The following is a 27843-nucleotide window of genomic DNA, read 5'->3' as shown; positions in this document are numbered from 1 at the left end:
TTGGTTAAACATTGTATTTAGGTCAGTTCTCAAGTACTGTTGTGGGGCATCTGTGTTCTCAGAACACATTTCTAGACATTTAATACAATTCTAGCCACAGATTATTAATAGCTACAGCTCAACCATGTACACTAGAAACTCTCTATAAGTACTTAACGATAAATTTGTTTTGAAACTATAGTAGCTGTTCTGTTGGGGTACTGTTAAGATTGTTAGCTGTTTAGTGCACACTTAGAGATTGTTAGAGTCAACATATTCACAGAGACCCAGAACATGTGAAAGCATACACCCAGAGTGCATTCAGTGGGCCACTTTTGCTATCCAAGAGTACAGTCCATTATCAGCATGACCTCTTGGTTCACTGTTGTCAAACTGTCTTTCACCAACATTGGATACTCTATTGTTCCAGTAGACATGTGTTAAAGTGTGTACAAAACAAGTAAGAAGGATAATTATTCTACAGTGTCCGGTAATGTGTTTGTTATATGACGTTGGTAGAATCAGAGAAAATATAGTGCATTTGTATAACTCAGAAAAAAAAAAATCTGTGTTGAATAAGATCAAAAGTTCAGATGTACATAACATTATATATTTCTCTAAAACTTGGTGTCAGCATTACTCGGAGGCAAACAGTAAGAAATAGTTGCCATTATAACATCTGACAGGTGTATGATCTTGCTACTGCAGATTTGTAGGACAGCAGATGTCATACCTCAGATGTAGAGTTAACATTGAGAACTTAATTGAATGGCTTGTACAGTATCACATAACGGTAAATGCATGCTTACAATTTTAGGTGTTGTCTCAGTTCTGGAGATAATTAAGTACTGATATGTTTCTTGAAATTAATTTACTTTTTTTATTATCTCTTGAAAGAAAATCGCTTACAATGGCATTTCATACACATTATATTAGATTATGTTGTGTTCTTGATCAGACCCATATCAACATACGATTTGATTGTTGGTGTGATCTTTCATACAGTAGGTTGTTAACTGCAACTGCCTAGAGCCTAATCAGTGTAGTCACGATCTGATGGTCAGGGGCATTCACTCAGGATAGCAATATATGTCCATTGATAGCATAATTCTTTTGACTCTGGTATTTGAATGTGAACACACATAGTCTGTAGGCTTTGACATAATCTAATAATTTTTTTTACACAGGGCCAAAGTACTATGAGAATGCTGGATCAGGGCTATCATATATTGAATTCTGGTAGCCCTTGGGCTTCTGTATGATGTAATAATGTTTTACATATGGTTCAAAAATATTTCACAAATATTATATGTGACTTAAAATGAGGAGAAAAGAAAAAACTATTTCATGTTAAAATGCATTTTCTGCACTTTTGATTTTAAAGTCTGTTTGCTGGGTTGAGTTGTTTTCTTACTAGCCCAGGGCTTTTATCTCATTTAAAATTTTTGTCAAAGCCAGTTTAAGCAAGCAAATCAAACAGCATGAACAGAATTTACTGAAAACTATTTTGTCCAGAACAGGTGGGATTTTGTTGCCTTGTTTCATAATATGCTGGCAGTCAGTGATAAACTCATCTGTATTTACCTACCTTGAGAATAATAGCATTATATATATATATATATTTATCTATTTATGTAAGGCATTTTTTTGGCAACACTTCTGTTTTATCTAATATGTAGGGTATTTTTTGGCAACACTTGTGTTTTATTTATTATGTAAGGTATTTATTTGGCAACATGTGTTGTAGTTATGTAAGATATTTTTTTGGCAATGTGTTATATTAATGTAAGGCATTTATTTGACAATATTTGTCATACCACATGACTATGCAACATTTGCTGCCTTTTCAGATACATGATGAAATTGAAAATTTTGATTGATGATACTGAACAAAATCTATTCACAAACTAATGTCTAGAATGTATTGAAAAATAGATAAATTTTGGTAGCTTTTAGTTCAGTTTAAATAACAGTCAAATTTATTATCAAAGTAGTAGTTGAGGTTAAATTTGCATCTGGATTAAGGAGCTCAGTGGGGCTTGGTCACTTTGAAATCTTATTATTTTTCTTAAAAGTACTTTTCTTTAAGTACGTGAATTTTGTACACATTAGGAACCATAGCAGTTTTGTGGTTAGCATGCCCATCTTGCAACCAAGGGGGCACGGGTACTAATACGACCCAGTCAAGGCTGGGTCAACTGCCACGGTGTGTTTCTGAGCAAGGCAGTTTCCTCTAATAGCCTCAGCACAATATAACCTGTCATATGGTGCCATTATACATCAATCAGTCAATCAATTCTACATATGAAAAGATGTTTTAAATTATCATTTATAATTTTTTTTTAAATTGTACTGTATTTAGAAAAGTAAATAAATAAAAATTACAGAACTGTATACATTGCAGTTATTTACACATCTTTCTTTAAGTGGATAACCAAGGGTTGGTTCTAATTAGATACTCTAGGGAAATAAGTAGTAGATGAAAGAAAATAATTAGGGAAAATACTATAAAGGAAAACCTGTAATTTGCTGGATTTGTGATTGTTGTGAATGGGAATAGCTATTATGGGTGATTGCACTGATGATCTAATTATTAATTAATTTAGATTTGTAATGTAGTAAGAAGTTTTTAAGTTTATTGTATGTTCATTTGGGGAGGGGCAGACATTTGTACAATTTGAATGGTTTTTGTGTATAAGGAGACAGTTGTACAATTTTAAGAAGTGTAGGATGACTGCTTCTGTTGAAGACACTTGTATCATGTCTTGTACTTATTTTGTTATTGGGGCCCCGAGTGGCCAAGTGGTCTAAAGCGCTCTCCGTTATGGATCACTGCCATCTCACCTCTGTCTGTGTGGGTTCAAGTCTAGGATTCAACCAATGTGGGGATGTGAGAAAGCTTGCCAGTAACTTCTCATGGGTTGGTGGTTCTTTCTGGGGTTTTCCCAGGTTCTTCCTCCACCATTAATACTGGCCGCCGTGCATAGCCTATCATGTGCTGAAAAATGGCGTTAAACCCTACAACAACAGCAACAACAATTTTGTTATTGTTTACTGATTTGCCAGTATGAAAATGGGGAGGGGATAGTACTTGTTATCTGTCTGTCCATAAGCATTTTGATTTCCACAACATAGCTCTTGCACTGATTAAGGTATGTCAACTAAACTTAGTACACATGTCAAGCAAGTTACATATAGTTATCATTTCATAATTAAAAACCTAAAGCATTTAATATCTTTATTATACTATGGAAGAAAAGTGTAAGATAAGCAGTATAAAATTTGAGAGTGTTGGACCATAGAGTGCTAGCATAAGTAGCATTAAATTTGAGAGAGCTGGACGATAGGTTGCTAGCAATTAGTAGTACATAAATTGAGAGCACTGGACCAGAAGGTAGTAGCGTCAGTAGTATAAAAGTTGAGAGTTTTGGACCATTGGGTAGTACTGTAAGTAGTATATAAATTGAGAGTTCTGGACGATAGGATACTAGCATAAGTAGTATAAAAATTGAGAGTATAGGACCATATGAGTCTTTACATAAGCAGAAGACAGTGGGGTGGGGATATGTCAGCTCTAGACAACTCAGCTTTATTTTCTCTTAATATGAACTGTTCTTTCCATTCAGAGGGAGTGCAACCTGTTTTGCATATGGACAGACAGGAGCCGGCAAGACTCATACAATGATAGGCAGTCGTGAAGTGCCAGGACTGTACCTTTTGGCTGCCCAGGACATTTTCTCAGTTGTCGAGTCAAAACAGTATGGAGAAAATATCAAAGTGTGGGTCAGCTTCTTTGAGATTTATTGTGGACAGCTGTTTGATTTGTTGAACAAACGCAATAGGTATGTCTGGCACATGCATAAGTGTTTCATTTTATATGCTTGAGATTCTTTCTCATGGATTAGAACTTGAGTTTACACACACACACAAACAGGTAATTGTGTCCGACAAATAAATTGATTTATATTACATTCTAGATTGACTAGAGGTTATTATAAAAAAGAGAAACAAATTTCATTGTCATTAGCACTTTGCAATAATTATTAGCATTTTGCAATAATTTCTGGAATAATTCATGTCATGCCTTTCACTCAGGTAAAGCTGTGTTATTCATTATCATCTTTGTTGACAGAATGTCTTTTTCTATGAAGTTTTGGTTATCCTCAGAGGCAGGTTTAAGTGTATGTTAGTCAACAAAGCTACATATGCATTGCTTCAATATTGGCTTGAGACTGGCAATGAAAAATTTAACACAGTATATGAATCATGTGATATTTTTTTATACAGATTTTCACTTAAAATACCGCTATATATACTGCTATATATTCTTGCTTATAAGTTGAGTCATATTGCAAACAGCAAAGATTTTGATCTGCTGGCACATAATGCACTTGCAGATCAGGGTCCAAGTTGTTTGTTCTTCTGATTACAACTAAACAAACTGCACAGACCGAGATCTGTGCAGTTTGCAGTTGAACCTGTCTTATAAGTGAATTCATACAGTATGTCACAGACTGATAACATGTTGTATAAAAGTTAGAACTGAATTGTCCAATTTCAAGTCAATCTATTACATTTTCTTCACTATCTCTTTAAATGTCTCTTTGTTTTCAATAAAATATCCTAACTGAAATATTTCATTTCTGTACATTTCATATGAAATAACATGACAAATTTGGATTGCCATGCTTAGTGAGGTCTAATAGTGCTAGAAACAGAGACTTACTCAATATCTTTTCACATGTCAAGATGCGTTGCATGATGAAACTGTATCAGTGTGATCTACTTAACAGGGTTATATTCAATATTACATAAAACTGTGTCAATGTGATCTACTTAACAGGGCTATATTCAATATTACATAAAACTGTGTCAATGTGGTCTACTTAACAGGGTTATATTCAATATTACATAAAACTGTGTCAGTGTGATCTACTTAACAGGGTTATATTCAATATTACATAAAACTGTGTCAATGTGGTCTACTTAACAGGGTTATATTCAATATTACATAAAACTGTGTCAGTGTGATCTACTTAACAGGGTTATATTCAATATTACATAAAACTGTGTCAGTGTGATCTACTTAACAGGGTTATATTCAGTATTACTTAAAAATACTAATGCCATTTAAGAGAGTTGCATCTTGTTAACTCCTGCTCAGTTTGATACAGAATACACTGTTTAATTATTTCAGATTGCAAGCTCGTGAAGATGGAGCTCAAAGAGTGTGTATAAGTGGGCTCACAGAGACAGAAGTTAAAGATGCTGCATCCATGATACAGGTTTATATTGTCTTACAACATTTTTATCAACTCTAAGATTCTTTCAGTGAATTGCCTTTCTTTAAGGTCGAATCCATATAATTTTATCAGTGGCCTGTTCATATTTTGGGGCCATTCTTTCAAATGATATATTTCTTAATGGCTAGATAGTGATGAATCGAGTGTTACATTTATCGTTGTAAGACATATGAAATCATTAAGAAAAGTATGGATGAACTTTGTGCCATGAATTTATGTATAGTTTAATATATATATATATATATATATATATATATATATATATATATATATATATATATATATATATATATATATATATATATGATTAATTTCATGTTTGTTTAATACATATTTTTTAGGTCCTAGAGTATGGAAATACTGTAAGGAGTAAGGGTTCAACTGGTGTCAATCCAGATTCTTCAAGGTCACATGCTGTACTGCAAATGGAGGTCAGAGATGAGAGAGAGAGGAGATTGGGAAGGTACTAAAACAATAGAACATCAGCAGAAATATTTACTCCAGAATTAATGGATGTTGGCCATCCATCAGTTAATCAATATGTCTGTTAATCACCTCCTACACTGTTGGGTGTAATGTTACAAACTTTTTAGTTATGTTGTCCCCGTGGTAACCATCTGCAAACCATGTGTCATTCATAGCACTTGCCCTTGGGCCCATCGATGGAATTTGAGGTCAGAGGTGAGGTTTACAAAAATTTAAATTATATTGACATTTTAAAACACATTCCAACAATAATTCATGTGTGTATGTGTGTGTCTATATTAATTATATATGAGCTGTATATATAAAACTGTTATTATTGGATGAAACCTCATATATTTGATGGATTTGGCACTATAATCCCAAAGTCACTGTCTGGGAGTGGGGACAGGTGGAGGAGGAGTGTTTGGAATATGCAGTAAATAGCAAAAAGCATGGGGATTTGATTGTTATGGATTTTCAGAATAGTAATCCTGTTTGTTGTCAGTTAATAATTTATTTCAAATAACAGTTGAGCAGTACTGTTGTTGGGTGAAATTTGTTGAAATAATTTTTTTAATAAATCAACGGTTTTAGAAAAAATGTAGTGAAACTTGGATAATGAAAGTAAATCAATAGAAAATCTAGATCCCATATATATACCTCAGTTAGCTGGATTTCCCTCAAGACCAAAATTTGTCTGAGTGTAAAAGTTTTCTTTCTTTAATTTCATCATTTTTTCCGAGTAGATGGAATCCAGAAACAAATTTCAATCTCAAATTTCAATTTTACACTTTAATAAACACCCATAAAACCAAAACTCACTTCAAACTTGCAAATGTATTGTAGCTGATAAATTCCTGAGACATGCTGGAACAAATTTATTATTGTTAGCAGATACTGTAGTAGGCTTATTTAAAAGCCAGTGGGGAATGGTCATTACATACAGGCATTTATCTAGCCATGGAGCTAGGACCAAAATTAATTCAATCTCAAACCCTATAATATATAGGAGCTCTCTGTCTCTCTCTCTCTCTCAACAAGAAAAATATATTTTTTTCACAACTGTAAAGGCACCCCCCAGAGTAAAACCTCGCACAAAACTGAAATTATATATACAGTGTGACCCCACCATAACGCGCCCTGCCATGACATGAATTCGGATTTAACGTGGTCATGTCATGGCTCCAGAAATTTTGTATATTCATTTGCACATGAAAAAATATTTTTTTCAAAGTACATGAAATAGTTTATAATAAATTTATTATCATTTTGGGGAAGAGATAGCATATGAATTCGACTATAATATGATCGTGATGTGGTTCCTGAAATTTTTGAATACATGTACATGTATTTTTCTTGTACAGGGAAAAAATATTTTTTTAAAGTTTGAGAAATAGTGTAAGCATTTATAATCATTTTGGGGAAGAGTTCGCATATGAATTTGAATATAATATGATCTTGGCGTAGCTTCAGAAATTTAACAGTTTCACCAGGTTCTTGAAGTGTTATGCCAAAATAAACATTATCGGAAATGTTACTTATTACTGGTCCATGAGTAAAGCCAGTAAGTCGTCTTTGTGATTGTCTTCAATTAATTCTGTATACAATCATTGCTCAAACAATAGGCAAGATGTGTTTCTTCTTTAACTTTATATACAACCAAGCAGCAGACAATGCAGTGGTTGATGAAAGATTCTCGCAATTTAATAAACATCAAAAAATGAAAGCCGCCAACATGTTTGCTGGGCTTGGTGGTGTTATTAGACGCAATCATTTGACCAGTAAATAATGTCCTCTTTATTAGCTGGAAATTTAAAGGGTATGAAATTGTACATGCGTTCAGCTTTTAAAAAACTATAAAAGTGATTCGTGACCATTGTAGGCTTACTGCACTTAGTTCTCGGGTTTTACATATGTATGGTGTTTGTTTATGAACTCGTTATCAATTTCCTATTTTTTATCAAAATATTTTACCATTATGGAAAAGCAAGTTCACAAATGCAAGTCATTCTCTGCACTTTGTGCAATGGTTAGTTTAGTAGTTTTCACACGTTTCTTTTGATATTCACAAAATCTAAAGTAAAAGTTATATACACATTGAAAGCATGTATTGATTGTTAATTATTCTTGCTGTAGTCGTTCAAACAAACAGGCGTACAACCATTAATTATTGAAAATTTATGGTGGATAAATGTACACGGAAACGTATATGAGAAATTTTTAACAGTTTGAAATTTGTACAGATACTGTTCATAAACACTAGAACAAAATGAACCTTATACATGCTTCATCTTTCTTAACCTAATTTTGCTGTTAATTTTTCTCATTGAATTCAGACACATAATGATCTGTGACAAAATTATTGAATAGTTTAAATATGTATGCAATTTTTGCAATGGAATTACCTGTATTATGGATTCATTGCAAGTCCCAACGGTACAATATCAGACAGCAAGTAAACGGTGTCAGTACTCTGTTCATGCTATATATTAGACATTGAATTCAGATACAATGATCTGGGACAAAATTATTGAATATTGTAAGTCAGTATGCATTTTCTCAATGGAATTACATGCATTATGAATGAACTGCATGTCACAACGGCACGATAGTAAATGATGTTGATACCCTATTCATGAATACACGTACATGTGCCAATGAGTTGTTCTCTGAAAAAATTAAAATACTATAAAACCCTGCATTAACATGACCCCGCTATTAACATGATCCAGTTTGCTTTACCCCAATTATTGTGTTACGGTGGTGTTCCACTGTATATATATATATATATATATATATATATATATATATATATATATATATATATATATATATAATCTCTGATGTAATCTACAATATCAGTATTAATTTCACTGATTTCTTGTTGTAGGATATCCTTTATAGACTTGGCAGGTAGTGAGAGAGCCTCTGATGTCACAGATACAGACAGACAAACCAGAATGGAGGGTGCTGAAATCAACCAAAGCCTTCTGGCTGTAAGACTTCATCCTATTGAACTGTATCATTTTAGAAATGTATAAAATAATGATACTGCACCGTGTCTAGTATGGCTAAAGATCACAGCAGAACATGTTGCAAATAACATTATATGAGTGGAATTTTGACTCATAAGCCTTTGACAGGTTTTATGAGTATCACTTTGCCCTTAAAAAGAAAGCTGAATGCTTCAAAAGCAGAGATACCTACAAATGGGGCCTTCCTAAATCTTCAGTGCATTTGTCTCCTCAGAGTTACTTGCCCATAGAGGACATCAGTTGCTTGTGGATTGTACTTAAAAACTTAAAATATCTTGTAGCTTTTTACATGGTGCAAGTGATTCGTCAAAACCTATTTGCCTGTAGCATGTATGGATACATTTTTATAGAACACTGAACATTAGACAGTATTGTAAGTTATTTTCACAGACAAGTTCTCACAGTTGATGCAAAAGCATGGATGGTCTTTGAGGTGGCAGTAACTGTAGAACATAGAGTGATGCTTGAATCTAAAACTGAACTTAGGAATGTTGAAATTTAAAGCACATGCACTAGCGGATATGCTATTCAGGCCACTATCATTCCGATGAATGTTAATATGATACTTTAGTTAATTTACCACATATTCAAGTCATTTGCATTAAGTTCATTTCCAGTCAATAATGGTTTAAAGGTCAAATATGGAAGTTTCTGTTTGCACTCCTTTATACCTGAAAACCCCAAATTTGTTGCTCTTGTAAAATCATATTGCACAGTTTTGCATTTAAAAGTGTTACCCTCACTAAAGTTGTAACAGGCATTACCTCCCTTGATATGTACAAGGCAGTGATGTATTAGGAATAGATATAAATCGGTTAAGAGATTATAGTGTAAGTAACTTGAGATAGGCATGACCATTGATCCTAGGATTATCAATGGTTAAAAAAAGCAAGCAACCAAAACTCAGATCCACTGGAATAGTTCAATCTCAATAAATTAATGATGTTCCTAATTATGTGGTCTAACCTTTATTTCATGTAAGTTGCAAAGATAAACCAGTATATCAATTTTGATAAATAAATTAATTTAAATAATTTAAATTGGTATAAGTGAATTGTCTTTAACACTTTGAGAATACATGTAGCTAATCACTGAGAGGATAAATAAGGGAAATTTCTCCTTTAAATGTTTCATCGTTTTGCCTAACATAATCTATCACCATGCATTACTGGATATTTTCTGAATTTATTTCTTCTTCATTAATTGGCAAAGCAAAAGTTAGATTTGGTTTGGACATGTAAATAAGAAGCAAATGTTAAAAGAATAACCTGTACTTTAGAATTGATTTCTGTATTGTTAGTGAAAGTAGATTACTTATTTCTCAATACACTTCTCTCACTCTCTCTTTTTCTGCATTTTCCATGGTAACCTCTCAGATTAAAGGTGACAGTAAATTTGTTGTTGAAATATATATTTAAATCTTTTTCAGAGGTGTAGAAGGATTAGTGGTGATTAGATCATTGTTAGCATGTTTGGAATTAAATTTATAAGTAGTAGTAAAAGTTGTTAATGATACTACCCAGTTCAGTTTCTAAAATGGTACAATCAGTATTTTCTGTGACATTTTTCTACATAAATTTATTAAGAAGAAAACAATTACCATTTGAAATTTTTGCATCACAAGTAGTGAGCACAAAAACTGCTATTTTCACTTAAAATGACCATCCATCAATGCACTTTTACCTTTGTCTTAAATTATGTCACACGTAACACCAAACGGATATTAAGTCAAGGGAGGTAATGAAGTTGATAGTTTATGCAGTCGAACTCTTCTCTAAGTTTTGTGCTTGATTTCTTAAATTCAGTGAGAGTTAATTGCACTTGATAGCAGATTTTTAATGTTAATCATACTGTCTGCAAAAAGTACAATTTGACATTTTAAAGTTTTCTCCTTTCTTGACCTTTAAAATCTCCATAAGACACATGTGTGCTTCACAAGCCATGAATTTACATGTATTCTCCCCTCTGAGCAATGTTATTTTGTAGCCAAGTTTCTGAGTGTAATTGTTTTCAATTTTTTATAGCTAAAGGAATGTATTCGCTCAATAGACCAGGAAAGTCGACACAAACCATTCCGCCAGAGTAAATTGACTCACATTCTAAAGGATTCATTCATGGGAAATTCCCGGACATGCATGATTGCCAACATCTCTCCTTGTCAGTCTACATGTGAACATACCTTGAACACATTAAGATATGCTGACAGGTATGGTGTTCAGGGAGAACAAGCAGTCACCTTATATTCCATTTTAAATATATATTAAATTGCGATCATTGGGTTAGTTTGCTTGTTGTGTCATGTAGGTTGATAGCATTATGTAACAGTTTTAAATATCATAAGTTTAGGAAACAACATCTTTATGTATTTCTACTAAGGACTTGGTAAAAAAGTTGAAAATTTGACTTAAAGGTTGTCCATTAGTTTATCAGTCTTTCAGTAAATCATTCAGTTAGAAATGGAATTCATATTTGAAGTAAGTTCAAGGTTTAAAGGTAAATACAATCAGATTTTAAACAGATCTAGCAGACAAGGACACTTGGTAGATAATTGGACTAAATTTATAGGCTTATTTGGGCCTCAAAAGTAATATGGTTTTACCGATTTCAATGCCACGCCTCAGTTTGGAATTTTAAGTCTGTTGTTCATGCAAAATGGATTAATACATTTAATTTGATATCTACCATATACAAGTTAAAATTCTGTACCTGTCAAAAAGTTATTTACATTTATTGTCAGTGTTATTGTGTGAATTTCCTTTAATTTCAGAGTGAAGGAGTTAAAACGTGGTAGTGGACATGCAGGTGGTCGCAGTAATAATGTGGCATTATCTAACATTCTCATGAACATTCCTGCAAGTGGACCATCTGTGTTTCACTCTGGCAACATTTTGTGTTCTTCAACTCCTATACGTCCACAGTCCTCACGGCAGTACACACAGAGAAATTCTTCAGTTGATTTGACCTTTGACACAAGTGAAACACCAATCAAGGGACATGGAATTAAACGTAAAACTGCAGTGCCATCTAGTTCATCAGCCAGGCTTGTGTCTCAGAAATCCCCAGGGCGACCTGGCCCACGAAGTGGTGTTTCAGTGGTGAGGCACATAGCTAGTTCTAGGCCTAATGTGTCCTCAAATAGTGAGTCATCAGACCAGACAGACACCGATTCCTGCAATATCACTGGGCCAAGAAATAAAAATAATAACACAAATGTTACAAATACAAATATTACAAATACAAATATTCCTGTAGTGAAATCAACAGATACAGACAATGACTTTCCTACCACGGATTTTAACAATGAGGAGGAGATGAATGATTTGAATAGGACAGGAGATAAAGGACAGTTTGTTACTGCAAGCGTCCCTGTTTTATCGACAACAGCTATCAAGGATGCCTCCTCAGGTCATGTTCGGACTGTAACTGGTATTGAGGGAGCATCTTCATCCCCAGGGCAACAGATGAAAGGTTCATCAGTGTCAGCCAGTACACCCATGCTCAGGCAGAAGATGTATACAGATAGTGACCTTGGTAAGCAAACTTCTGTTACACAAAGTTCACAGCAAACACAGAATGACAGAGGATCTCAAGAGACTCCACAGAAACAAAATTCCTTCCTTCCAAATGCAGCAGTAGTACAGGTTGAAATGTCTGACCCAGGAATGACCCTAGTTGCTATGGCAACCAAGGGGCCCAAGATTTCTGACTCTTCACCACAACACCACGCAAATGGTAGCACACCATCTAATGCATTTTTCTCAGAAAGCATTGAAGATGATCTTTTGTTTGATCAGCCCATCAGTGAAAATGGGTCTAAGCCTTCCCAGATTTCTGGTTCTAAAGAGAATGCTTTGAGCTATGTAACACCACCATCTTCAGCTCGGACTCAGCCCAGAATGCCCCAAGACCCATCTGCAGAGCCTTGTATGCCAGCAGCACTACCTGCAAAGAGTAGCGATCTAGCAACATTTTCTCAATGGTCACCCAGAAAATACGCTGTCCTAAAACATCATCCATCCAATAGAAACCACACTCAGCCACAAGAGCAACCAAAGAGTAGACCTCCAGACAGCATGTCATTAAAAGAAGACACCAATCCCTCAGTATCAAGAAACACACAATATAGAACACTTGCATCAGATTATTTAGGTAGCAACAGTACAGTGTCGAATGGACCAAGCAATCCCATGCAACAATTTTCTGAAAGGGGAAATAGTATTGCTTTGCAAGAGAGAAATTCCTCTAGTGAAAGTGGCTTAGACAGTAAGTATGGAATGTACGAGTTAAAAAATGAAAGGTCTTCAACTAATAAAACAAATTTAAAACGAGAGATGAATGACCCTCCAGTGTCTGAACCTTATGACATGGAACATCTTCTTGATTCCTATGAAATTCATAATCCTTCTGATTTTACTGAGAATTTTAGAAGTCTTGTTGATGGTACCAATAGCTCAAGGCCAAGGACACCTAAATCTGAGGTGAACATGAAACAGAGCTCTGCAGAACCAGTAAGTGCTAATTGGTTTAATACACCTGCAGACTTGGACACACATGTTGCCAGGTCAGTGGTAGGGAAGAAAAATTTCCTACAACACTTAGAAGATCTTGCAGGTCAGGGTCTAGGTCAGCATCAGAATCAAAGAAGGGCAAGCCTTGAAAGAACTAAAAGTGATTCTGTTTTTGATGAGGAGACCCATCTTAAGAACATAGAAAAAGAATTACATGAACTTTATCCAATCCGACCGCCTTCTAGTAAACCATCATCTAACCAATACGTTGTAAAAACACAGAGTGATACCGGAATAATCTCAAAACCATCTGAAATCACTACGCTGGAAAGTTATTCACGATCTACTTATGGACCCAGCAGCTCATCTTCCTCAGGTTCATCAACACATATGGTTAGAGAGAATCTTAGTGATAGTAACATTCCTAATCTAAGAATGAATAGTCAACTCAGAGAGCAGAAGCCTGTGACTGATATATCTATGGGAGCCAGACCAAAGTATTTGTCAAGTGCTAATAGTGTTGCAAATAAAGAAGATGCCACATCTCCTGTTTTAAGAGAAATGGCAAGTGGCTCAACTTTTATCAGCCATCAGAATGGTCAAGGAAATACTCACACATCAGATAATGGATCTAAAAGTTCTGTGATTAGGACAGAAAAACTGCAGAATGGTGCAACATTTTTCCCAATTCATCCACAGCCTGTGTCTAAGAGTAGGACACCAGTCAACAAAGACATTGTGCACCCCACACCTGTTAATATAGGTACTTTGACAGATGGAAGAGGTCAAACAAAGGGAGAAAGCTCTGATACTGTAGACCTTAAGTAAGTTTTGCGAGATTTTGTTCATTCTGTTAAAATATTTTCATGTTTTGCACATTTCTAACAGTTTAGAATATTGGAATTTTGTGTTCAGCACCAATATGTGATGTCAAATGAGAACTTTTGTGAATATATATATATATATATATATATATATATATATATATATATATATATATATATATATATATATATATATATATATATATTAAATAGGCATGTAGCAAGGGATTGTCAAGAAATAAATGGGGTAGGGATTGGAAGGCATCTATTTTACTGTTTAACACAGTGCACTTTGATGGATTACCCACCACCACCCACATACAAATAAAAATGCATTCCCATTTTCTCTTTTTCTGGAACATCCTTCATCTGCGATGTTCTTTTGTTTAAGATCAAATTTATTCATCAGTTGTTGCTTTGATCACATTGACAAGAAGTTCCCATACAGTATTTAGCTACTTGTAGGTCATGCTTTCAAAACCATTTCCTATTTTAAAGAAATATTTTAAGATTTTTGTTAGAAATTAGCGACAAACATTTTTTCAGACTACATTATTCCTTATATGTTTGCTGTACTTTAAAATTATTCAATTTGATCTGACAGAATTTTTTGTTAAGAATCCTTGCTTTTCTGTTGTTTGAATTCCACAGTGTCATTTCTGATTTTAATGCTTATATTGGCCAGCATAAAACATCATTATAAATGAGATGTGTTATTTGTATCTCAGTCTTTCAACCTTTGTCAGGATGATTTCAACAATACCTAACATTACATAAATTTATTTACAAAGCACCCTACATGTACCAAAAAAAAATTTCACTGTGAAGTAACTATGCAACATGCAGATTATTGTTATCGTTAATTATCTCAAATTAATCACTTTATTTAATGTTAGATACAAGGAGTCAGACCAAAACATACAATCATATATTTGACATATATTTTCCAATATTTCTGACAGATCACAGTTGGTTGCAGCTCATGAGGACCAGCTTGCAACAGTTACCTCCCTTTGCAAACAGGAGATGAAGTTGCTGCTGGGAGCAAAAGCAGGACATAAGGTGCATATTGCAGTTGATATTAAGGAATGTTTATCTCATGCAACAATACAATGTATATCCAGTCATCACATGACCATTAATGGGGGGAGGGGTTCTAGCATGGATGGAAATATGGATGGGATGCATCATTTTGGGAGAACAATAATCTGGTAAGAATATAATTTTTTGCATCAGTTGCTAAAATTGAATGATTTGCATCATTTAAATGTAGAGAATTAGGTGTATTGGCCCTGTGATTTTTCCCAGCAACAGCATTACTTTCAAGTCATTAGCTCACAGTTAGGAAGATAGGGAGGCAGGGGATTACTATCTGGATCATTCATTCCATGAATAAAATTACTGGCCTATTCTGATATAAAAAATGTATTATCTCATTCAGCCCCAGCACTGTTATCAGTATCACTGCTGCTATGCCCCAGAAGCATTAAGCTGAGTCTAGCTGCTTGTGCCCCAGAGTTTTTACCTGTTTGAAAAATTTTGAAAACATCGTGTACATACATTCACTTTTACCTTAATTTCTCTTCTTATATCCAATTAAAGTCCAAGAAATTTTCACCATTTATTCCAAATGAATTTGTCTACACAGTGACGTATTTTTGTTCCCTATTTGTCCAAGTCTTTCACAAGTTATTTATACACTATTTACAGAATTATGTGCAATGTTTATCTGCAAGAACTCTTATCATCATCGCTTTCAGCATCCTCATCTTCTGATGATTCAGTCTCAGAAACTTGTATGTCTGAATCTAAATCTCGCAAAATATCCAACTGCAGAACATATCTTTCCTCAGCTTACTCAATATTTTCGAGATCAAACCCGAGAAACTCCTCATTTTTGCTCTCATCAAATATCTAAAATCATTTTCATGAACAGAACACATGTAGTGAAACTGCTCTCAAACAGTAACCCTTGGCTTCTGAACAATTCAAATTTCCACAAACGAAAGTAAAATCATTTCGGATTGGTTTAATAAATTGTTTAGTTCTTGGAAGAAAAAAGACATTTCTTACCAATCAGAGACATTGTATCTAACACACATTCATCACGCCTGGAGACAGTATCAGCCATTGAATGCAGTAAACAATCCACGACTACAGGAGGGATCGGCCAATGAATGCAGAAACCGGATCACACCTACAGATGGGATCAGGGCTGAATGAGTTAATGTATATCATGTAATTTTTTGTATCTTTAAATTATTGTACAAACACGAAATCTCAAATCTAAAGATCAATGTGCTTGAGAATTAATGAGTCTGTATGGGTATGACATATGCTCTGTTGAAAACCTTATCCAATGTAAGCTGGGAATGTAATCAGTGTGGCTTGCCAAATTTTTCAACCATAATATCTGACACTTCTCTTCAAAACCAGCAACAGATACCACCACCTAAGCGATTGCACTCAAGAAGACAAGGAGATAAGCTTAGCAATAAAACTGCTACTTCATCTCCACACAATCAGTGAAGCACCTCCACAACATGTCACACCAGACTTCGACCTGACTTGCCCATGAGAATCCTAGTCATCAACTGTCAATCAATAATTTGACCTGGGAAATGGGACTACTTAGCAATATGATTTTCTTTACCCAGGCCACCAGTATCAGTGGTACAGGATCATAACTAGACAGCAGCATAAATTCACCTGAAAGATTCCCAGCAAATTTTAAGTCTTGCTGCAATGATTGTCCAGATGGATCCTGTATTTGCCCCAAGATACATGTGTCTGACCATCATGACAGCTGCATACCAGAAGGACTTTAAGGCAGACAATAATTTTGAGATAGCCTGGGCCAGAATCAAGGTTAAATGGGCAAGAGACCTATACATCTGCGCCTTCTACAAACCTCCATCCAAAACTGATCCAAACTCCATTGACCACCTTCACTCATGCCCTACCAGAATCCCATGTGGTGCACACATATGGCAAGGAGAGACTCCAGTGAGTGTCAACTGCCACATGCAACAAACAATGCCCAATGCCCACAAGTACTAACTATCATAAAGGATTCCTTTCCAAAACAGGTTGTAGTTGCTCTAACATGGGCACTGAATTTTCCTCAAATCTGCTTGCTCTATTCTTCACAAACAATAAAAACACTAATCAACAAATGTCATGTCACGTCAGGAATTTCTGACCATGAAGCAGTTTATATAGAGTCCAACCTATGGCCAATGAAAGTGAAGAAAGCAGCTTGTAAAGAGTTCCAATACAGGAATGAAGACTATGGCCAGATTCACAAAGAATTGAAAACATCGCAAGAGTCTTTCATACATGAAACAGAACCTTTCTGCAAATGACACATGGAAACTATTTGAGAAGAAGATCAAATACTTAACTCATTTAGCCCTGATCCTGTCTGTACGCATGATCCGGTTTCTTCATTAAATGGCCGATCCTGCCTGTAATTGTGGTTTGGTTACTGCATTAAATGGCCGATCCCATCTCCATTCATGGTGAATGTGTGTCAGATACAACATCTCCGATTGGTTACAAATGGGTTTTTTCCAATATTCAGACCAATATTAAACCAATCAGTAATGATTTTACTTTCCTTTGTGCAAATTTGAATTGATCAGAAGCCAAGGGTTACTAATTGAGAGCAGTTTCACTACACATGTTCTGTTCATGATAAATCATAAATGATGGCAGAAGTAAGAGTGATTTTTTATGATGACGAGAGCAAAAATGAGGAGTTTCTCAGGTTTGATTTAAAAAATATTGAGCTAGCAGAGGAAAGATATGTTCAGCAGTTGGATATTTTGCATGATTTAGATTCGAACATAGAAATTTCTAAGATAGAATCATCAGAAGAAGAAATTACGGGCTGATGACATGATATTTCTAGAAATGTTGCACATAATTTTGTAAATAGTGTATAATAAAGTTATGAAAGATTTGGACTAATAGGGAAAAAAATAATGTATGTGTAGACAAATTCATTTGGAATAATTGGCGAAAATTTTGTGGATTTTTATTGGATATAAGAAGAGAAATTTATGTAAGAGTGAATGCATGTACATGATGTTTAAAAAATTTTCCAAACAGGTAAAAGCTGTCTGGGACACAAGCAGCTAGACACAGCTTAGTGCTGCTGGGGCATAGCAACAGTGATTCTGATAATATTGCTGGGGCTGAATGAGTTAATGGACAAATTCATATCATCCAGGACCATATCTGGAAACAAGACATAAAAGCCTTGGATAGGTAGATCCATTAAAGCCCAACTCAGAAGATGGAACAAACTGTTTGCAAGACAGAAGACAACAGGAAAGGCCTGAGACAGGAAACTTTACCAAGAAGCAAAATCAACATCTAATGCTTAAAATGGCAGGCCTAATGGAAGTACTTTGAAAACCTGATAGAAGTTGGAAACTTTGATCAAGACCATCAACTTAACAAGTTGAACAGATATTGGAATTGCCATACATTAAGTCCATATTGGGAGAAAACTGTAGTGTGCCCCCCCCCACCAAGGAACAAAGGAAACTTCATTCACAGGCAACTGACAAGGCTAACATATTGAATCAACAAAATCAGTCTGTCTTCACATAAGAAGACAGGAATGACCTACCCAGGTCACATGGAGATCCTTACCCATCTATGTCCGATGTCCAAGTTACCACAGAAGGTGTATACAGTCTACTATGAAGCTTAACCCACAGAAGGGTACCGGACCAAACATGATTCCAGCAAGGATCTAGCTGATGATTTGCACCATATTTGAGTCATATTTATCAGAAGTGCCTCTCAACAGGATATGTTCCTGACGTGTGGAAAACAGCAAATGTTAAGGCTATCTTCAAAACTAGAGAAAGATTCAAGGTCAGCAGCTATAGACCTGCCTCCCTTACATGTATCTGCTGCAAAATACTTCATCACATCATACTCAGCATCATTTCAGCATCCTAATAGACTATTAAGACAGTTTCCATGCCAAATGATGCCATAAAACACAGCTCCTAACCCTGTCGATGAGCTTGCCAAATCCTTTAAGAAAACAGTATGAACTTGCAGTCCTTGACTTAATTAAGGCTTTTGATTGTGTCACCCATGAAAGACTCCTTTGTAAACTGAACCAGGGATAATGCTCTGAAATGGATCAGAGTGATCCCAGAGGGTTATCACAGATGGATCAATATCAGACCCACCACTGTTAGTCGGTATATTACCTAAAGGTTAGTGTTTTGGGTTCCATATTATACATGAGCCAAAGCACATACATGTGTTGTCCATTTACAGACTTTTTTGCAGACCCCATAAAAAACGTTTTGATGGTACTTCAGCCCAGATATGGTTTCGGTGCATATGATTCATTGAACAATAAAAGTCAATAGGCTACATAGATAGATAAGAACAAATTTGTTCCTACAGCCAGATCCTTTTACTTTTGATGTGGTTATTTTCAAGATGGCAATGAGCTGGGTGGAGAGCAATAATCTTGGACGATACCTAATCGGTAGAGGTTATAGGTTATTACTATTATCTTCAGGTAATGCCGGTGTAAATGTTTTGTGTATGATGAGGGTAAGGGTGATAAGAAAAGAAACGGCAAAGTGTTGGAATATTATTGTGTTGTGTTGCGACCTCTCAAATCAAATATGGCAGATGTGGAGTTGCGTTGTGGGATGTGCAGGTGTGACCTGCTTCATAGTAGCAAATAATATCTATAAGTCTACAATGAAAAATGTTTGGGCAGGGATACTTTGACAGTCCTTTTCAGCATTTGTTCTCAACACAAGAGAATTATAATGTTATGGAAAAGCTGGCCTGATATTAGAAGTTGAAATGAATCAAGAGCTAGAACAGAAAACAGCCAACAAGCATCACCATTTTGTACATCCCACCATTTTGTACATCTTAAGGCAATAAACACTGTTTATTAATCAACCAATTTCTTTTAGTTAAATTTATTGACATGTGCTGCTGGATTATATCTTCAGTCATTCCTTCTTTTATTTAACAATGTTTATTTTTGTTAATTTATATAGTACTGTGTAATGGCAAGTAATACCAAGTGCTTACTCAGGTAAGCTTTTCAGCCAGTGACACCTTATGTTCTCACTGACAAGAGTGTCAGAGCTTTGAATTCAAAATAACAATTAGCACATGCAAAGTGCTGCCTTACTACAGGAATTGTACAGGATTTTACTGAAAAAGGGTAATCTTGTTTCATGGAATTGGATAGGTCCTTGTACTTGCAAAGAAAACAACACAGCATGTTAAATGGACATTTTTGGGATTCAAAGTAAATAGATTCTATATGGGTATAAATACTGTGAATATTTAAAAGTAACCGATATATGTTTGAAACTGAAGGAGTATAGTATGTATTTTTATAATTTTCTTTTACTATTTTATTTTAGTTTTCTCACTTTGACAAAAGCTTTAGCTAAATGGTGGCAGTAATGTACATTAAGAGAAATGGCTTGGAGAAGGGTTGAAATCTCTCTCATTCATATCAGGCATATTTTAGTGTGATAATGAGGTGCAAGAAGAAAATTGTGTGTTGGAATACCTCTGTCCTTGTCCTGGTGATTCATTATCTGACTTGGTTATTCCAACCCCCCACACACATGTAAACAAATTTAAACAATATATTATACCAGTGCATGTAGCACAATTAGGTCTGATGCATGTAAATTTAATATAGATAATGATGTCATTATTTTGGAATCCTTCTCATTGTCAGTTCCTATATTTTTCCATACATGATCTAAAAATGCTAATTATACTTTTGTACACATTATTTGTCATACTTTGAGAAATATTTATTTTAAATTATTATGAAAATGTTTGACAGTATTCGGGCAAATATTTAAGTAATAGGGCTTTTTTATTATCTGTTTTGCACTGATCTTGCTTAATAATTTACCACTACTGCCACATAATTTAATTTATTCTCCATGTAGTAGACCAAATTATCTTTCAAGCCAGCACTTACAATGTCAGGTTACACTGAGCTGCTAAACTTGAAAGGGACATAATGAATAGTGGTCAGGTTGGTTATCAGAAATATCATTTCTGATGGTTTTCACACAAAAAAAAACACAAAAAACAAACTTAGAATCATTGTTGAATGTTGATCCCTCTTTAAAGTCATCATATGATTCATATAAATTTGGGGATGTATTTTTCATAAATTTACTTTTAACAAATAAATTGAAAGGTACCTTGCCACTTGTTACATTATATCATGCAGTTTGAAACAAGAATAAAATGCAATAATACATTTAACAAATTGTTAATTCTGTAAGGATAAACTGATAAATTATAAATTGAATATATTCATATGGAAATGTTTAATTCTGGTAATTTTTTTGTCGTTTCAGTCCTTCGATGAATACATAAAGAAGGTGAATGACATACTGAGTCAGAAGATGGCAGCAATACAACTTCTCCAAGACCAGATCATTGCCTTCCAGATCTCTGCACAAGATGATGATGGAAATGAAGTCTAATCTGTCCAAAAGCTATCAAATTCATCCACATAGATGCCAATTGCTGTAATTCATAATACTTTGATGTGATGTTTTAAAAATGGATTTTGAATATGATATCATGAATACAGTTTTCATTGCAAAACATGTAAAAGTGTGTTCTCCAAACATGTATGAATGTTAATAATCTTTTAGGGAGTTCATATATTTATCTAGGTTACTGTATCCAAGTAACATTTAATGCAGAGAACTTTAAGTTAATCTCAAATTTTTTAAAAATTTCATATTTCTGCCACTATTCAGAATAAAATTACAACAATAGAACTTCAACTCTGGTTCCTTTTGCTGACTTTTAAATTACAATAACATAAATTTACTCACTTATCATTTATAAAAATGGAGTTTTTAGCTTGGGTTTGTGATATATTTACAAACAGTTTCAGGACTACAGAACATTGATATTCTCCGACTGTGATGATAACAACACGTTGTGATACCACCAAGATGCTGCTGCTGGTAGGAAACCATTTTTAGGCCTTTGAACTGTGATAATGACAATAACTATGGATTCCATACAAAACTTTTTTTTTGTAAATCCACTACTTTTGTCTGCCCTTTGATTGGCAAGATAGTGATATGACTTTTCAAGCACTGTTGGCATCAACTTGAAGATTCATTGTTAATGTTTTTGAAAGTCATATGTCCGTGACATTGATCACAGCATTTGATTAAAACCCTTGTGCTTATGTGATAATTTTTCATATTTCAGTAATTGCAGGATATTTTGAATTGCCACTCCTACTTCTAGATAAAATCATTTGTTGCAGTTTGACTTTATATTGATATTTTTAATCTTTTAGTTATTACAATGCAAATATGAAAAAATATTTCCAAATCAGTTGTCCAGATACTCATGTCATATTTACATTAGTATCTTTAAAAACCCTGGGAAAATCACTGGATAAGATCTATCATAATTATCAAAGCTGGTAAGAAGATTTATCACTCGATAATGCCCACAAACAGCCAGCTGCCTGTTTAATGAAAACAATCCATATAGAAGCTATTATCACTTTGGAAGAAAGCAGTCTCTGAAATGAACATTGTGCATTGTTACAAACACTTGCCTATTTCCTAGACAAGTTGTCTAGGAAACATGCAAGAATTTGTTGCATGACATTTCCAACAGTATGAATTAATCAGTCAGTACAGACTCACATTTCACCCTCACTAACAAATAAGGTAATATATTCTCCAAAAATTCTGCATCTAAAACTTGTATTCATAAAGAAAGGCACTTTAAATGTTATGCCAGTATGCATGATTGTGGTAAATATTTCATCAGTTGAATCAAAGAGAGAAGGAGGGAGTTGTAAAAGATGAAATAACTTCAAGCTGTTATTTAAGAAAAACAAAAAGCTGGTGCTTAGAATATTTATTATTAAATAAAACTGTATAGTAACAAACAAAATATTTGGTATGATACACTCTACATGACATGCAAGAAAAGTACAGATGTCTTTTTTCAACAGTCAGGGTGATGCAGTTTACCCTGCCCAGTGTCACCAACCAAGACATATTGAAAACAATTATTTGTAAGAGATTTGTGCAACAACTTTTCATCTAAATGTTTTGTATATCTACAGTGGAGGAACTCTAACAATAATAAGAAATATTCAGTGAGTGATTGCATGTGCAAACCATAGTTTAAAAATGTCAAGATGGTTGAGACGATGAATTCGTAATTGGATAACTATCTGTTGTAATTTAATGCCTAGTAGAATGAATGGTAATTTAAATCAGTTTTTCTATGTATAAACCCGATAAATAATAAGTTTTAAACTTTTTTCCATCTTATGTAATGCAGGTAATCTCCCACCATTTAGAGTCACTCACTATTAACATACCTCTTAATTCAGGAAAGATAACAGTTAAGAAACTGAAAAACTGACAAGAAATTGAAAGGATTTTGATAAAAGAACTTCAAATATCTTTAGTTATCATTTTTTCTTTTAGAAAAATTTGTGTGCTTTTTCTGCTATACTGACTAAACTGCTTTTTTATTGTTACTGTTATTATGGTATTGTAATTATTCATCATAATTGCCCAGTATTTTAAATATGAAGAAATCTGGATATCACAAAAGCTTTATTAATCTTAAGTTTGAAAGAAAATGGTGAAAGGCAACCATTAATACAATCACTGGTGCTTCCATATTCTTGACTGGTATGTACATGAGATCTGGAGTAAAAACTCCAAGTGGCAAAGAGCCATGAAAATAAATAATTAATAATTTCATATGCAAGTTCAAATCATGTGCTGTCTTGATCAAGTTGATCAAATGGCCAAAGTTATTATTAAATAACCATTTACTGTAGCAATTTGGGTTACATACACCACTGAGCCAACTTGATTACTGATGCATTTCAGAGGAAAAGAATTTAACATGACAAACTTGTACCATGTCCCTAACTATGTCCCATCTTATGGGAGCCACTACTGTATATACCCATTTATAAGTTCTCTCCCTTCTTCTGGCTGTTAATCCCTCTCTGAAGAGGGGTCAGCCACATGGGTTCTCATTCTCCATTTAGCTGTCACCAATGTTTCTTCGAATCCTGTTGTAGCACATCTATCCATATTTTCTTCTGCCATCCTCAGCTCAATTGTCCATATACTTTTGTCTTCATTATTCTTCTGATGCAGCTGTTTTCTTCCCTCCTTTCCATGTGCCCATGTCATTGTAGTTTGGCTTCACAAACCTTGTCTGTGTTACAAGCTACTCCAACTATTTTGCAGATGTCTTCATTTCTTTTCCTCTTTTTAAGTGAAATCCCAAGTATCCAATGTAGCATTCTCATTTGTGTTCCCTTTAGGAGCTCTTCTTTCTTCCCTAGTGACCATGCTTCTGCTTCATATATCAGCACTTGTCTTGTGATTGCTTTGGATAATTTTCCTTTCATTCGGACTGGCATCTTCCAGTCACAAACTACACCTAATAAGTCTTTCCACTTTTGCCAGGCTGCCTTGATCCACTGCTTACATCCTCCTCACATCCTTCCTTAGCTTTTACCACTGATCCCAGATACTTGGAGGTCTCCTATTGTTTCAATACATTTCCTTTGCTGTCAGTGATTACCAAGGGTTCCTCAGTCTTTGAGCATACCTTGGTTTCTGTTTTGCTATCATTGATTTTAAGGCCTTTACTCACTAAGGCACTTTGCCATCTGATGAACCTTGTCTGAAGGTTTGTCTCTGAATCTTCTCCCATAATCAGATCATCAGTGTACAGCATGTTCCACGGTATGTCTTGCTTTGCAATTTCACTGATGGCATCGATTACAATAAGTCAAACTGCAGACAACAAAGATCCTGATTTGCCATAGCATAATACACCTGAAGATTAGGGTCTGTGCTGTTTATTCTACTGCATATTCCTAATAAACTGCATAGACCTAGATGTCAGTGCATTATGTTACAGCAGATCTGGGTCTGTGCAGTTTGCAGTTGGACTCATCTTATAAGCGAGTACACAGTATTTCAGTGCACTGCCATAATCATGAAGGACTGTTGTCAGGTGTTCAACTTGTGTAGCTTGGATCTGAATTCACAAGAAACCAGCAAAATAACAGTACTCACCTATACATATACTAAATGTAATGTACTCTGAGAGAGGGCAAACATTGGCACACTTTAGGTGATTCTGATTCCCAAATAAGTAAATGAGGCAAAACTGATAGCTTTTTAAAGGTCCACAGAACATAATTTATAAGTGTAGATTACAACCTATACTCACTCACTCGTGCTTTCTCTCTCTCTCACTCCTTATACAAAGGTACATAAAATCTGATGTGACTTTTTTTCATGAATACAATTTAGATGTATATGAAAGATTTGGAGTTTGTAATGCCATGTTCATTAGCAAGGTGTAACATGAGTGACTGGCCATTTCAGGCTGTTGAAAGTGTCATATTAGTTGGGAACATCTAGGCACGGAAACTTACAAGATAGGTTGCAACAAAGTTTATTTCAGAGGTGGCTAACTTCTTAAGTTAGTGTAGTTTCTAAACGAATCATTTGCACAACTAAGCAATTATCCTATCCTGACAACAGGAATACTAAACTCGTCTTTACACACGGAGATGAAAAGTTATTCATAACAGGAAATTTTTTCCAATAACTATCTACCAAGTCCTCATAATTGTCTCATTTTTCAAACATATTTATTTTTGTAGCTTTTTTATATTGCATCTTTAATGTTGACATAAATTTTTAATTTATTACTATTTCTGCAGCACCCACAAATTTTCTTTTAAAAATGTTTCCATTTTCATTAAATTTCTGTTAAGCTATCATTTGAAACTTACATTTGATTGATTCCATCATGATGAAGGGAATGGTAAAAACAGAATTGATAATATAGCATTTCAGCAAACATGCTTCATATTTATCTTATTTGTCAACACACATTTTTAATGGTGACAGTTTGTTTCAAGTTCTGTTACTTTTGTTTGTCCAAATATTTGTTAGCTTTTTATCACAGTGGCAGGATAATGTACATTTTTTTTTTTACTAATGTCCCCTATATAATTCGATCTAGGAAAGCACTGAATATGAAATGCCATCAATGGTGAAAATTTTGGTGAGTTTTATTGTTGCAATTTTTTGTGACCTGGTCACAAATCACAAAATTTGATCTCCTGGAAATGGTGTACAGCAACCAAATTGTTGCAAAGTCACAAAAGTTAAACACTTAAATATTTCAAAATTATAAATTATCAAATATATATCAACATGGAAATATCTTCAGTGGTATTACCATATATTCTCCCTTATAAGTCTAGTGCAACTGCAAAGTGCTCAGACCCAGATCTGCTACTGCAAAATGCAATGTGCAGTTTGTTATTTGTTGTTGTTGTTGTGGGGTTTAACACCATTTTTCAGCACACGATAGGCTATGCATGGCAGCCAGTAATAACAGTGGAGGAAGAACCCGGGAAAACCCCTGGGAAGAACCACCAACCCATGAGAAGCTACTGGCAAGCTCTCTCACATACCCACATTGGCCAAATCCTAGACTCAGACCCATGCAGACAGAGGTGAGATGGCAGTGATCTGTAACAGAGAACACTTTAGACCACTCGGGGCCCCTTGTTAGAAGTAATCAGTATATACAACATAAACAAAGGATCAACAAAATATGGCTCATGACCTGGTTTTATCCATGTACATCATAGGTTGTGGCTTTAAACATCGCTTATCTTGCCTAAGCCCTGGAGAAAGTTGCTCATGCCTGACATTAACCTTGCTGCTGCATCTTGCAACAGCCAATTAGGATTGATGTTGTTCGCATTTGGACAGGACTTGTCAATGGCTTTTCAGTATTGGAACTATTAAGTACTGTATACTGCCAATCTGTGTGGCTATCAATTATTAATTGGAATATAGATTGTCATTTCTCTGCATAATATGTCCAGACTTAATTTTATCTCCTCAAAGATGTGCTTACAGCCATGCTTGTCAGCTGTAAGTGAAACTGGCATTACATATTACTGTATGCTTTACAGGGAACAATTTTATTTATTTCACATAATGAACTTATCAACTATTTTTTCTATTTGTTTACTGATTTTTTTATTTTCATACAGTTTTTGGAAAAGGAGAATGCATTTTATCTGTTGTTTTCAGTATTTACTACCTTGATAAAGTTAGAATTAAATACTAATGAGTGCAGTAGTACTAATGATACAAAAGTACTAGTGATACAGAAGTACTAGTACTGAAAAGTACTAGTGGTACAGAAGTACTAGTGCTACAAAAGTCTGAGTGATAAAGAAGTACTAGTGATACAAAAGTACAAGCAATACAGAAGTACTAGTGATACAACAATGCCCATGATAGATCTGGCCATTCTTTATGCTCACAGATAATGCAGATGCTAATTTTGTTTATGTATTTATTGTCTGTTTTCCAAGTTTTAATCTATGCAAATTTATTGAAATTTCTGTCCAAAAATTAATTTTGTTGTTTATGAATGAACATTAAAACAATTTTTAATTACAATTTTGTTGTGAAACTGTCATTAAAACAACATTTCATTTTGATTTTGTTATAAGTTTAGTAGATAGTAGAAACATATTCTTAACTGATCAGATTTTGGAGTGATGTAATCTGTCAGGTAAAACAAACCAGAGTGCCAGGAGGAAAGCCCTTACCGTAAATAG

The 27843-nt window shown here is 34.6% G+C and overlaps 1 protein-coding gene across 3 annotated transcripts in view; it reads left to right on the top strand.

The window, feature by feature from the left end:
* LOC149801382 (uncharacterized) overlaps nt 1–27721 on the top strand; it is a 47614-nt gene extending 19893 nt beyond the window's left edge. For all 3 annotated transcript variants that reach the window (XM_089955454.1, XM_089955453.1, XM_089955452.1), the window contains exons 6-13: nt 3606–3821; nt 5177–5264; nt 5624–5745; nt 8638–8743; nt 10807–10988; nt 11550–14114; nt 15077–15176; nt 21512–27721. In XM_089955454.1, the coding sequence (XP_089811580.1) occupies nt 3606–3821; nt 5177–5264; nt 5624–5745; nt 8638–8743; nt 10807–10988; nt 11550–14114; nt 15077–15176; nt 21512–21640 (3508 nt within the window). In that variant the 3' untranslated portion in view covers nt 21641–27721. The remainder of the gene's footprint in view (nt 1–3605; nt 3822–5176; nt 5265–5623; nt 5746–8637; nt 8744–10806; nt 10989–11549; nt 14115–15076; nt 15177–21511) is intronic.
* The last annotated feature ends 122 nt before the right edge of the window (nt 27722–27843 follow it).

Source organism: Sinohyriopsis cumingii, chromosome 4 (assembly GCF_028554795.1).
Source record: "Sinohyriopsis cumingii isolate HCF-2022 chromosome 4, ASM2855479v2, whole genome shotgun sequence".
NCBI classification, from domain to species: Eukaryota; Metazoa; Mollusca; class Bivalvia; order Unionida; family Unionidae; genus Sinohyriopsis; species Sinohyriopsis cumingii.
Note: the sequence above shows the minus strand (reverse complement) of the source record. Positions and strands in the feature narration are given on the sequence as shown.